The 14,680-nt window shown below is 43.9% G+C and overlaps 1 protein-coding gene across 3 annotated transcripts in view; it reads left to right on the top strand.

Annotated features, from left to right (window-relative positions):
* METTL24 (methyltransferase like 24) overlaps window positions 1-11,464 on the top strand; it is an 87,901-nt gene extending 76,437 nt beyond the window's left edge. Inside the window, exon 5 of one of the 3 annotated variants that reach the window (XM_073337033.1) lies at window positions 10,143-11,464. In XM_073337033.1, the coding sequence (XP_073193134.1) occupies window positions 10,143-10,457 (315 nt within the window). In that variant the 3' untranslated portion in view covers window positions 10,458-11,464. The remainder of the gene's footprint in view (window positions 1-10,142) is intronic. The other 2 variants (XM_073337034.1, XM_073337036.1) reach the window with 2 other exon arrangements.
* Window positions 11,465-14,680: the final 3,216 nt, after the last annotated feature.

Raw genomic sequence — 14,680 nt, 5'->3', positions numbered from 1 at the left:
GTTCGCCACATCCTGTTCCCTGACCCCCTGCGGGGGTAGAGGAGTCAGGAGGGACATGATGAGCCAGTGGGGTGCGTGGGTGTGGGGAAGTGAGGAGGTGAGCGGTGGTCATAGGGTTGCCAGGCATCTAGTGTTCAACCAGAATGCCCAGTTGAAAAGGGACCCTGGAGGCTCTGGGCGGCACTGCCGACTGGGCTGTTAAAAGTCCGGGTGGCAGCAGTGCAGCCAGGGCCCAGGGCTAAGGCAGGCTCCCTGCCTGCCCTGGCTCCACGTGTCTTCTGGAAGTGGCCACCAAGGCGCATGGCGCCCCTCACCCCGAGTACCGCTTTAAGGCTCCCATTGGCTGGGAACTATGACCAATGCGAGCTGCGGGGGTGGCGCCTGCCGTCACAAGGGCAACACACAGTCTCTCTGGCTGCCCATGTGGCTGGGGGGAGAAGGGCTGCAGGGACCTGGTGGCCACTTTCTGGGAGCCACGGTAAATGCCACTGGGACCCCACACCCCAAACTCCCTCGTGCACCCAATCCTCCATCCGTCCCAGCTCGGTGTCCCCCCATACCCAAATGCTCTCCCGGAGCCTGCACCCTCCCCACCCACACCCCAACCCTCTGCCCTAGCCCTGAGCCCCTTTGTGCACCCCAAGCCCCTAGTCCCCAGCCCCACTCCAGAGTCCACACCCCCAGCCCCCCTCAGCCCCTTCCTACACCCCAAACCTCTCATCCCCAGCCCCACCCCAGAGAGCTCTCCCTTACCCCAAATCCCTCATCCCTGGCCCTAGCATCTGCCCCCCAGGAGTGAAGAGGCAAGCAGCAAGCCAGCAGCGGCAGAGAGGGTTTTGCATTGGGGGGGGGCTCTGGTGGGGGCGTGAGGAGATGAGCGGCCGGCCAGGGGGTGGGGTGGGGAGACGAACGGTGGGCCGAGGGGTGCGGAGGGATGCAGCGAGCCAGGGAGTGTGTGTCTTGTGGGGAGCAGGGGGTGAGGAGGCAAGCGGGTGGGGTGAGGTGGGACGTGAAGAGCAGCAGCGGGGTGGCCTAGGGGGCAGGGACTGGGGGAAAGCAGGGATGGAGTGTGGGCAGGGCCAAGTGCAGAAGAAGGAGCTAGCCCCCCCGGGGGCTGCTTCACTTGCCACCCGTACTTGGGATTCTCAGCTGTGAACCCTCCCTTTGCACCTAAGCTTTCTCATGGAGGAAGAGACAGCATGAGACCCCATTATAGCCAATAGCCCCGTGGTTAGGATACTCTCTTGGGATATAGGAAAGCTGTTTTCAGGTCCTGCACTGCCTGATTTGAAGCAGGGACTTTAACCCAGGTGTCCCACATTCCAGGTGAGTGCTAACCACCAGCCTAATGGGTACTGTGTGGTGGGGCTTTCTCCATCTCTCTTGTTGAAGCTGTGCTACTTGATAACTATTCATTGGGCCAGAGAGCATGCCCAACCAAGAGATTGATACTATAGCCTGCTGGCTAGGGCACTCAGGTGGGATGTGGGAGAGAGAGGTTCAAATCCCTTCAGATCTGGCTGCGTAGGGGTTCTTCCATAGCCTAGGTAGATACCCTAACCCCTAGGCTATTCAGAGGCTTGCCTTCATTCTCCAGTACATAATGTAGGATTTAGGCTTCTAAAACTCCTTTTCAAGAGAATTCCTCTACCCCCTTAAGCAACAGTTTGAAGGACCAGCAAGGCCCCGAATAGGTGATATTTTGATCCTTTTCTGTTTAACATAGATAAGCTTTGCAGGTTGGAAAAAACACTCAACACCAGCAGACAGTGCAAATGGTGTCTTCTGTTTCAGAGCAGAGGTTTGCTAGTATTGGTTAATGACACTGACTGCAAGTAAAAAAAAGTCACTGGTTGACCATTATGTAAAATATCAACTGAGCCAATCCAATATTTTCACACCTTGCTTCCTCTGGGGTAGCTTAATTTTAGGAATTACTCTAATTTAGTTATAAATGAATGGTCCATTAGCTCAGAATAATCTCAAAAGCAGTGACCAGGGCCAAAAGCTTTGATTACCACACTTTTCTTGCAAGAAAGAGGCTAAAATGAGAACAGGATTTAATGTGAGTTCAATAGTATCAGCAATGGTGAATGGGAAGGTGCTCAGAGCAAGAGATGTGATACATTACATGCCAAGCAAAAAAGAGTACACTGAGCTTTAGAAGCCAATGGGATCGGTCGTATTCAGTTTAGCAGGATTTGGGCAGCTTTTTGGGTGGGCAGGGAACATCCCAGTAATTTTAAACAAGTCATTTCCTGTCAAATGAAAAGACTCTAATGCAATTTAACTGGACTGATTTATTACACCCCAGGGGCTTTGTTTTATCTTTATGTCTCAGCCCTGCTTTCTGGAAGCTGTCTTGACCCAACACATCATATTCAAAATTTTAAGTCAAAGCCATTTTATGTATTTTTTTATTCCGATATGTTGACCATAAAATATTACTCCTTTAGCCCTTCAGAAAGCATCTAATGTACAGGTCACTGCCAGCAGTAGCAAACCCACAGCCTTTCTCTGCAGAAATAAAGCCAATAAATCTGTAATTCCCCACCTCAGCCCCCACAAAACCATACTCTTTCTCCACATAAATAGGCACCTTCTGCCTCTCAACCTTTTCCAAAAGCCTGCCCAGATAGACCAGCTTTACAACATCCCCTAAATGTCACCACATTTGGGCTACTTTGGACCAAAGGAAAGAGAGGATTCCAAAGTCAGGGCTGTCTCCTGGAGAACACTGTGTCAGCAGCTTCTTCTTTTGTATAATTATTATTTATCATTTGTATTACCATAGCACATAGAAGCCCTGTCACGGACCAGGAGCACATCATTCTAGAACAAACACAGAACAAGACGACAGTAAGTAAAGGTTCTCCTTCCGGAGCACCTCCACTGATCCCAGCTGTAGGAGTGTGGCACACGGGGAGAAGTGGTCACGCCCTAGCAGCCAATACTGATTCCAGAGCACAGGTACTTTATGCTCACAGGGAGATACACTGCTTAGCAAGCCAGCTGCTATTTTCTGCACCACCTGCAGTTTCCAAGTTGATTTAAGGTGTAATCCCATGCAGAACACTTTTCAGGACTCTAACTGTGAGATGAAAAAGGCATGGATGATGGTAGGGAGGCCTACAATTGACAGAAAGGGTGACAGCCTCCTGCTCAGCTGTGGATGGAAAAACACTGTTCTGGCCCCTGCAGCAGTATGATTAGCCAACAGCAGCTGGGAACCAAGAATGAATTATTTGGATATGAAGCTATCTATACAATGCCATCATCTGGAGGACAAAAAGGAACTTTAGTTCTGATCCAAGTTGAGTAAGAAACACAGGCCTGGGTAGGGGCACTTTATCTTTTCACCCAAGTCCTGCACCCTCACCATCCTGGTCAGGGCCCCAGGAGTATGCATGCAACTGCACAGCAGAGCCTCGTCCTCCTCTCACTGTTCAGAGATGACATCTATTCTCTTTGGATTGAAGAGATAGCAGGAAAGGAGGTCCTGCACTGCTGCATCTGCACTTTGCTCTTAAGGATGACCACTGTTCCATCTGCCATCAATTACAACCCAGGGTAGGAGAGAGACAAGGACGCAGGGCAAGAAAATAATAGGGAGCTAAGCAATAGGCTGTTGGTGAAGAGGACAGAAATCAAGTTGAAAGGGGATGAATAGAAAGAAGGAGAAAGAGGGAAAACATACGGAAAGACTGCAGAAAAGAGGACAGCAAGTCACAGAAGAAAGAAAGAAAAAATTTAAAAAACATAATACAGCTTTTTCCCAAGAAAGCTACTGCCAAAATGTGGATTGCATTCATATAGTAGTGTCTAAATTCTTATCTACTGAGGGCATCTTAAACTAAGGGTGGGGTAACAAAAGACAGATACAACAGAAAACAGAGCTTGTCTCATCATGCACTTGATATGAAAATTATAATTTGTTAATCATGGCTTTGGAGGTCAGGCACAGATCAGTCTTATAATCGACTTTCTGGATGAATTCTTAATGTGAAGCTGCAGGGATGTTTCAGTCTTATAATCGACTTTCTGGATGAATTCTTAATGTGAAGCTGCAGGGATATTTGATCATGAGCACTTCCACATAGCTTTGAACTAGCAATAAAATATCCTATTCCCCTCTTCATTCCACATTGAAAAACTGATCCTTTGGAAACAAAGGGATGGTGGCTGACTAACCTGCAATGAATTTGCCATTTCTCTCTTTTGGGGCTGCTGGTGCCACGTGGTGAGTAATTGCTTCCTCCAGCAATCCACTCTCAATTGACTCTTCTCTCCAAGGAGCTCTAAATGGTACTCAGAGGGTACCAAACATCCTAAATCCCTGATAACTCTGCTATTTCTAAGATTATCAAGGCAAACTGAACTCTTGCTTGTGTAGTGGGAAATGACACAAGGTCACAGCAAGTCATTAGCTTTAAAACAGTAATTGAGCCAGTGTATCATGTGTGAAACATTAGACACCTAAAATTCTCTCCTCACATACTTTCTTCAGTTGGTACATATGCTCTAGTGGTGTGAGGAAAGGGCCCATTTTTCCCTGACTGGTAGAATACTGTTTGTACTTTATAGAAATTGTGTAGTATCCCTTTAAATAGTTTGTGCACCCTCTGGTGGGCCTCCCTGTCCCTTTTTGCTGTAGCTACCAGAACCTTGCCAGAGCAGCATAGCTGCTGAGCGTTAATAGTCACGGCTATTTGGAACCCAACAGTCTGCATCTGTGTGACTTCCACGTATTCTTAAGGGTGTGGGCAGGAGGACACAAGAGGGTGGTACATCTTCAGAAGGGTAAAATATTTAGAAAACATACAAACTTGGCATTTATAATATCTACATATGTGATGAATCCAATTTATCTTTAATTTCTCAGTCTAATCTCTGGTGTTACTTGGAACAGTTGTAGATAAAATATATCTAGACAATGGCATGATGTTTAAGTTGGTGTCCCTTTAAGCTTTTTAATTATTTATGGTGTATTATAAACAACACAGTAGTTTAGAGCAATGTTTCTCAATCTTTTTTGATGCCAGGGACTGGCTTGCTGCCTTCCTAAACTTTGTCAGGGAGATCTCAGGGACTGGCACTGGTCCATGGACCGGATATTGAGAAATATGTGCTTTAGAGCATAGAGGAGATGCACTCCATGCCCACAGAAGCTTACAATCTAACCCTGAGATCATTTTGTTCAAAGCTATTATTTACTTCCTGTTATTTAATTTCTTAGCATCATTTTTTAATACTTGAATCAGCTGTGGCAGGTTTCATTTAAAAAAGGAAGCCTCTTAGCAGTTTCAGGGACCACACAGTATCCTGTCAGAGATCACAACCTGAGTGCAGCTAAAGCGCCCTCTCAGAAGCAACATTGTATGGGGGAAACTCCAAAGACTGACATAACCAAGTCCTGACAGTGTGGAAGTGAATGAGTTATACTTCCACCATTAAGCAGGGGCTTCCGTGCATGAAATAGTGTTCTCGGTGAACAACAGTGGCAGCTCTTTGACGTCATTAAGAATCTGAGATGGAGTTAAAAATCTTTCCTCTGCAGCTCCCCATACTTTGTTTTCAAGTGGCTTTTTTATAATCCAGCACTTGAATAATTTTTTCCAGTGTCAGTGTTTTTCTTCAGCAAGTCAATATGTGGCAGCTTTGGCATTGTCTGTATAATTCAGTACTGAAAGGAAATAGCTTGAAAACAGAGATCTGGCCCCTAAGCCTCTACAGTCCACCCAGCCACAAGTCACAGAAGCTGTCAGTTACACAGTTCAAAATTATCTCCCATAGCGTGGATGACTAGATTTCCCACACAGAGCTCTAACAGCTGGCACCCAGGGCAAATACTAACATTTTCAGAGCTTATTTTGTGGGTTAACTCCCTCAAAGGACTCAAATCTCAAAATCAGAAATTCTCTGCTAGGCGGCACCATGCTGGAATCATTGTATATTGACATCCGGATCCTCAGAGAAGAAATCTGTCAGAAGGTGTTTGGCTTCCAGTAGGTTTTTCAAAATATATCCTTAATCCTAGGAGAGAGTCCACAGAGAGGGTTATTTCCATTAGTAATCTGTGTACTTTCATTCAAACTTCTGTCTCTCTCTCACACATGCTCACACAATTTCAAAAGAAAATTAGACCAAGAGTCTGCCAAGCTCAGCCTCCCACCTGGGAGTCCCTGCTCCAAATCAGGCAGAGCAGGGATTTGAATTTGTGACTCCCCTCTTCTAGGTGAATGCCCTAATCCCCAGACTATTGGGTATTCTGGGGTCATGCTTGCTTGTTTTTTGGTGAGATTTCTCATCTAGATTTAGTCTGCCAGAGCACAAGTCTGACTGCTTAGGTGCCAAACTGTAGGAGAAGGTATGTGGCCTCTTTCCTCTACATTTCACTCCTGGCTAGTTTAAGCAGTTCCCTGCTCAACTTGCTGGCTTCCGAGAATCCCTTTCTTAGCTGCCTATCTCTCACCATGCATTGTACAAGAAGTCTGGATGCCAATCTTGGTGGCAGGATGCCTAGGGATTAGGTGTTGCATTGCTGAGTGTTACAATGCCTAAGTACCTTCATGGATTTAGCCCTTGGTACTTAACAGCAAGTAGGGCAATCGGAGTTGCACATGAGCAGGTGCTAAGTGAACAGATATGTGTATGTGTTTCTATCTTTGCCTGAGCAATGAAGAGCACTGACTAGTAGAACGTTAAACTAAGAAATTCTGGCTTGGGTATATATCACATCTCTGCTAGCATCATATTTCTTTTCTGCTCCTTCCAGTATGTGTTTAATAAAGTCATTATTGTGGCTTGGCAACCAACTTTTCTGCAGAATAAAATGAGTTAATAGCCACATTTCAAGTCAGTTTTATGAAAGTGGGATAGAATGTGCAGGGTGCCTGCTGTTCAGCCAGTGCAGCTACAGGGCTATTAATATTTTTTAGACAATAACTGTAAATAGATTATGACAGAATGACCTCAAACTATATCATTATGGGGCAAGAATAGTGGGGAAATGAGAGAATGAAGCCAAGCAGCAATTTTTCTGAAAAGTTTTCAAACTAGATAATGTCTCCATTTTTGAAAATTACAGCAGTCCCATGAAGATAAAGCCAGTGGTGTCTAAGGCATTGCAGTGTAGTCATGTAATGATCATACTTGTTTAGACTGTAAATTAGCTACAAAAATACAGCAAGGTCCAATTTTTTAAAGGTATTTTGGAAAAGCAGCAGCTATTTGAATTTATAAAGAGGAACTACTGGGTTCATCCCTTAACTACTTTTCACCTTAAATGTCACAATGAGTTAAGGAAATACAATTTATATTTATAGTGCTTGTCAACACAATAGAGTCTAAAATGATTCACAAGTAAACTAATATATAAAGTATTAAAGACAAAAAGCTACATTAAAGGTAGCAAAATCAAGCACTGAAAGTTAGGAAGTGCCAGAGTTGAGGATACCTGTGCACCCTTAATTTGGCCCCCTTGTGCTTATGCATTATGATATAGTCTTTAATTACATGATTACACACTATTTTTTCCCACAGGACCCTCTGCCTCATTCAGAGCACAGGATGGACAATACTGACAATGAGCAGCTAGTCAATATTTTATTTTCTCCTCATTGTTCAGTGTGTGGCTGTAAGCTTTATTTACTGTACACTATTCAAACCTTGCTCTGGAGACATAATTATTAGTTTCCTCATAGGCTTTTCTATGGTGCATAGCACTAAAGTAGCTGAGTGCTTCACAGATGTTTTTTAAATTCATTTTCACAACACCGCTGTGTGGTGAAGGAGTATTATATCCAATTTTGCAAATTGGAAACTGAGCTACAAAGATTAAGGTCAAAAGTATCCACTGATTTTGGGTGCTCAATTTGGTACACCTAGGGCCTGATTTTTTTTTATAAGTAACATTATATAGCACTTCACATATTCAAAGCACAGTTCCCACTCCCCTTAGTTTCAGCTGCAAGTCAGATGCCAGTGCCTCAAGTCAAGCACCTTGAAAATGAGGATTATACAATTAATGACCACCTGTGGAAAGTTTGGTGTAAGTAGCCTGCCTAGCTTCACATAGGAAATTCCATGGCAGAGGCAGGGGTAGAATCCAGTTCTTCAGAGTAGCATTCAATTGTCTCCAGTTTGCTTACCCAGCAAGTTCTAGTCATGCCTTTCTGAACTCCCTGTCCTACTCCCAGGTAGGTAGAAAAAAGCAGCACTTCCTTTCAAAACAAGCCCAACCCATTTCAGAGAGAGGGGAGTGGGGGCAGTGCTTAATTTGTAACAAAAGAGGTGCTGGGACTCAGCCCTGGCAAGCCCCAGCACAATTTAAGCCCTGTTACTCAATTTAAGTTCAGTGCTGTGGTGGAGTCCTACACTTACAAAATGGGTTGTGGGATCTTAATAGCCACAAGTGGTCAAGGCCCTGGTTTTAAGCCTCTTCCACTAGAAGGCACACCTCCACGAGCATGCTGGGACTGATTGAAAGGAAATAGCACCACCAAATGAATCACAAACACCGCTTCCTACAGCACTTCAATGTTCCTTGGAGATCTCCCCTCCAAGAACTCAGACCAACTGGACATGGCTTGTGAGTTCTGAATGGGTCACAGCAAAACACAAGTCAAAACAGGGTTCCATCTACCACAGCCAAAGAGCTGCATACCAAGCACTCCCCAAATGGTCAGCTTGTGTGCATTTCAGCTGTACACTTCTGTTCTGTCATAGCCGTGTAACAGAAATTTACATAAAAGTTAAATCACAAAAATTGAGACAATATTATCTGACTGACATTAAGCCCACAAACAAGAAAATGCATACGCATATGAAACACTACGTTTCACTCATCTCATTTTCCCCTATAATAAGCATTGCAGTAGCATTGTCATGCCTCATAAGCTGCAATATCTAGGCAAAAACAGGAGATAAAAGGACACTGAGCCCCACTCCCCCAGCATCTGGACCCCCATACCCTGAAACACCCAGATCCCCCACCGAGTTCTGTCCACACCCAGACACCCACCCCACTGAGTTCCAACCACTTTCACCTGGCTCCCCCTGCAGAGTCCCATTACCGTTGCACCCAGAACCCCACCAACAAATCCCTGTGTATCCAGATTGCCCCACACGGAACCCTCTCAACCCACACCTGGATCCTCCCACACTAAGCCCCTCCACACTTGGATCCTGACAGGCTGAGCCTGCCTGCCCAAATCTGGTGAACCTGGCACAGAGGGGCAGGGCCCTGGGGTGTTTCTGGGGCAGGCCCAGTCCTTGCACCATGTCAGGGTTGGGTGCAGCCTCACCGCTGAGTTTGTGTCTTGGAGGGGGAGTTGCAGTGTGATCTCCCACCTCTGTTCAGCCAGTGGCCTGTGCTCCCTAATGCCATGCTGGAGCCTACACATTTATTTGACAAATAAAATTTGCAGAATCTTTAACTATTGTGCACAGAATTTTTAATTTTTTGGCACAGAATGCCCTCGGCTGTAGGACCAAAAACAATTTCACTGTTACTCTCTGCTGCCCTTGTCTGTTGTATGCAGCTGTTTTGTCCTCATATACTTAGATTGGAAGGTCTTTGGGGCAGGGAGGGAGGGAGTGAGTGTCCTAACATAATAGTCCTGATTGGGACCCTCAGTGTTATTGCTGTACAAACATACATAACTTGTTGGGCTTAGTGGATTTTGTAATAGTAAAGAAAGTAATGGACAAATACCACTTCCTTCAGCCCAGGCACAGCCAAAGTTAAAGAAAAGTATGATCTGATATCTTTGCATATCAATGTGTGTTTCTCACCCCTCTAACTTTGAGACATGTGGAGGATTTGTAAAGGAATAATAAAATATAGCAGTTTAATGACCACATTAGTACCCTCATTAGAAGCCTCAAACTACAAAGCATTTAAAACAGGGAGTTGAGAGCGTGGGGAGTTGGGGAGGGGAAGCTATGAACAAGCAATTATGAAACTTCAAAAACTGGTTCAATTATCCACAGGAGGTGCTGGGATTGCTAAACAAAAACAGCCATACTCAAGAGTAATTAAGTAAAATTGAATGAAATTGAAAAGCATGGCACGTCAGATGGTTATCAACAGCAATTGCAAAGTCTGTCTTTTTCATAAAGTAATTAGCTTTTTGTTTCAGATTGATGTCCTCAAGGCAGATATGGAAAGTGCTGAGTGGAAAATTTTGGAAAACCTGATTCTGGAAGACATTGTTGAACAGATAGGACAACTGGTCTTTGAAGTCCACATTCATTGGCCTGGATTTGAGGTCAGTGGCAATGACAGCACGGTGGTCCGATACTGGTACAGTCTTCTCAAAGAATTAGAACTGAAGGATTTCAGGCTTTTTCACACTTACAAAGACTTATTGAAACCACAGATGTTTCTGAAAAAGGAAGCCTTCAATGCAAGTAGCTGTTACACACTAAGCTGGGTGAACACAAGATGGAAATAGAATAAAGGAATTGATGACATGTAATCATCCCATTGAACCGTATTAGTGAAAAGGACATTGGAGCAGCTGACAAAAGTTACTGAACTTGCAAACCGAGGCCCTGTTATCAAAATGTTTCTAAGCAATATCTCAAAAGCTGAATGTTATCATGCATTGTTTCGGAAAACTAAAAAGAGATCCGGCATTGAAATTGTTTTGTACATGCATCTTCCATAAGTTACGTAGATAGACTTTATTAGAAACAGATGAGAGATATTTTCTAAGTGTTCGTCTAAAGTGGCTAACAGTTCTCCACACATGGCTGTGGATTGACCCCAGCCTTCCTAAAGGTCAGCAGAGAGCATTCCCCTACTCTGGCCCTGAAAATTCACTGGGAGCAGCTCTAGTACAGTGAACACCAAGAGATGCTGCTGAAAAAAATCACTGATCCAAATAAGTTACTTTCTCAGGGATGGCCAAGTGATACATTTTCCTTAAATGATTGTGCTTAGACTAGCACCTTTTATTACTTTAAAAACAAACACTCCCATGACAGTTGTGGCAGATTGTTCTCTTCCAACCAACAGTTACTTAAAAGGGACAGTCAATGGGAAATCCAGTCAATTTTTAAAAAGGTGTAATGTATTGTCAGATACTACACCTGCCCCTGGTATATGCATGCCAGCGCCTCCTCCACAGGCATTCTTCACTCAAATCAGTCCCCCTTCCAATGGCTAACAAGCTCAAATCACTCAACTGGCCCCTCCAGGTTTCCCTCAGAAGCCCAACTGGCAGGCTCAGTAGGCCCAAGCAATATATTTTAAACTTCCCAGAGAAGTCATTTCCCCCTCACTTTACCAGAAACATAGTGAAGGAGTGCATGGTTTATGTGAACATTTCAAAAACTCTAGCCCATCCAATATTACCCATCTGAGAGGGGTTAAGAGAGAATTTAGTATTTTTATGTAATGTATTGCCATTAAACTTTGTATTAAATAAAAGACACACAGTCTCCCTTGCTTTGGTACTTCCCCTTCCTTTTCCATTCTTTAACTTCCTTTACTTTCCCATCTGCTCTGAGCCTTGGTGTTTCTCCCCTGCCACTCAGTTTTCAGTCTATCCTCAATTCATTTTACTATGTTTAATAAGACTCTCCTCAATCATTCTTTTCCTGTTTTGCTCCTTTAAGCCCCTCATTCCTTTGTTCACACCTATCATCACAAACTCCCTGCTGTGCTGCTACACCGCACACACCATCATGCTATATAGACCTGCCTTCCGAGGCTGGCAAACAGAGGAAGTTATGTACCATTTTCCTAACACTTGTGTACCATACTAAATGGGTGCCCTGCTACACAATTTCCCCAGATCCATTAACTAATGCCACACAAATACATCAGTCAGTTCTTCTCCTCCCCTGTCCCTCCAGGCTCCTCCTACAAGCAGCATCTTCTCCAGTCAACTGTCTTCCCCCTGTAAGATGGTAGCAGCAGCTGGCTCAGCCCTCTCCTCCTCTTCGCTCTTTCCTTCCCCTGCTGCTTAGTACTGCCTCCCTTGGCTCCTCCCCCAGCGATCTCCAAGCCACCCATTTAGAACCTAGGAATTACCATGGTGGAGCAGACTAGTGATCCATCTACTCTTTAGCACAAGCCAGTACTAGATGCTTCAGTGGAAGAGGCAAAATATCCTGAAATTGACAATTATGGAATAACCTGCCTCTTCCACCACCAAGGAATTTTCTTCCTACTCCCTTCCGTGAGAGGCTGCTTTATGTCCTGATGCAATGGGGTTTCTCTCACTTCTAAACATTTAAAACAGGTAAAAGAAGTCCTTGCTATTTATGTGGCTAATGTCCAATTCTTTTTTGACTCCTAGTAAGTTCTTGGCCTCATTGTTATCCTGTGGCAGAGAGCTCCACAAGAGGCTGGGGCTTCCAGACAGATTGATGTACAGAGGACCCAGTTTATAGATAAGCTTTCAATTTTCATTTCTGTACTAACCTGGGTCCAGGCAGCTGAACTCTGATGTCATGCTAAACAAACCGCTGTAATTATTGATTGCCTCCCAAGAACTACAACACTGAAGAAGCCCTGCAGCTAAGCACTGCACTGACTGATTCACATCATCTACCTGTAGTTACAGATTCCATGGAGGGAGCTTTTCATGGGGTCAGTCTACACCAATGAAGTAAATTAGCGTTCTGCTCAAGAAGCTATGATCCTACGGAATGATCTTTGAATGAAAGTGGAGAGGGAATTCCTTCTTTACTACAAGCACGTTGGATGCAAATTCTTATGTAGTGAACAGTAATATTCTTTAGGGGACACAGAGCCATAAGAGTTCGTATAAAAATGCCTAAAGTCGTCAGACTTCCTCAGCTGTTACATGGATCTGACTTAAAAGTGATCACTAACAACCCCGAGAATGTCTGAGTCATCATTTTTCAGAAGTCAGATTGGGATAGTATCAATCTGGGTGTGATTAACAACTTGGTTTTAGAAATAGTGCCACATCATCTTTTCCCGTGGGACAGTCTTCTAATAACTAAACTGGTAATCTATAACAACTCGCTGCAGATTAGTAGTGTAAGAAAGCACAAGTTAGAGGCTCCAAACATGGATTATGTAAACTTTTCCCAAGAAATTAAAGGAGACACACAAGTTTATTATAGTTTATTGCTCTGAAACAATGTAGGAGTGTAATGATGGAAATGGACTGAAGTTCCATCATGCATCTCTTGACGTTACAGCAGACTTGTAACTTTAGAATACCCAGAGCTCATCACTTTTCTCGAGATTCCCAAATAAAATCAGGAGTGAGCAGGGTGGGAACAAACGTCTCTGGTTCTGTACCTCCTCCAGGAAAATATTGGAGTAGCTACAGGAGTTCTTTAACATTTGCAGTCTTAGATTAGACAGGACACTCTTTAGCGGAGAGCAGGTTGTTCTACTATTTTAGGAAAAAATGAGCAATTCTAGTTTTCCTTACACACTATCCAGACCTTCAGCTTTAGAGTCTCTGATTCTGGCTGTAAGAGGTAGGTATCACGATTTTGGGACTTACTTTTGGTCCCGTCCCCCCATGTTTGTTAGTCTTTTCTCATTTAAAGGGCCAAATCTCAGGTTGAAGTAGGGGATGAAATTTACCAAGTCTTTCCATCTTCCCAGTATGCTAATGAATACTAACAAAGTTTAATTTAAAAATGTTTCTCCACCACATATCAAACAGTAACATGGGACAAGTAATGCCACATATGATGCACAAGGCACTTCTTCACCTGAATCTGCCATTGGAATCTGAGAAGATGACTGTACAATAGAGCAGAACCTGTTACTTCTAGAAAACATCCATCCTGCTTTCCTACTTGTTCCTTTGCTGAAAAAGAAGGGCCTGAATTATTTGTCTGCTTTATATGTACAAAAAGACAAAGTGGATCACACTGATAATCCTTCAATAGCAAAGGAACTCATTCAAAAGTGTAATTCAAGGCTTGCTGCTTTTGGAAATGGAGAGCTAGAATGTCAGATCATTAATATCATACCACTTAACGGTACATTTGCTTTGCATTAGTAACTGTACTGATATAATTGATTAATTCCAGCCTGAGTGACTGACTATATTTTAATTTACAGTTGATTTAAAAGCAGTCAATCCTACATACAGCTGGTGCCCTGTAGAGCTGTAGAGTGTAACACTGGCCACCACTATGCCAAACAATCTCACTTTTCAGGCACCCTCGCTATGGGCATGCTGGACACAGGGCGGCTGGTCATTATAGCAAACAGCAGTCCCGTGCTGAGGCATGTTGAAAGGAACTGTTCCATTTTTAGAACACAGAATTGTTTTATTTACAGGTTTTTAAACCTGATCAGGAAAGACAGTAGCAACTCTGGTGCCCTGGCCCCCTCCAAATGTAATTTGTGTTTACACCTCTGGGACCAGACTTTGATCAAGTCTGAATCACAATGTACGAGTCTATGCTAGCAGGAAAGGCATCAGTACTTGAAGGATCAAAGGACGTGCAAGAAAAACATGCTGATCCTTTGTGCTATCCTTTAGAATGATGATTCTTGGCAGATGCAAACAAGGCTGTTGCAGGAATCCCAACGATAAAGCACATGGAAGGAAATACTCTCAGGTGAATTATTTGAGAGTTGAGCCGAGCTGTTTTATTATCCAAATTGTTGGTTTTATTTCTCATGCTTTTTGGCTAGCATTATTAGATGCGTCTCTGCTCTAGAAAG

Source organism: Lepidochelys kempii, chromosome 3 (assembly GCF_965140265.1).
Source record: "Lepidochelys kempii isolate rLepKem1 chromosome 3, rLepKem1.hap2, whole genome shotgun sequence".
Taxonomy (NCBI): domain Eukaryota; kingdom Metazoa; phylum Chordata; order Testudines; family Cheloniidae; genus Lepidochelys; species Lepidochelys kempii.
Note: the sequence above shows the minus strand (reverse complement) of the source record. Positions and strands in the feature narration are given on the sequence as shown.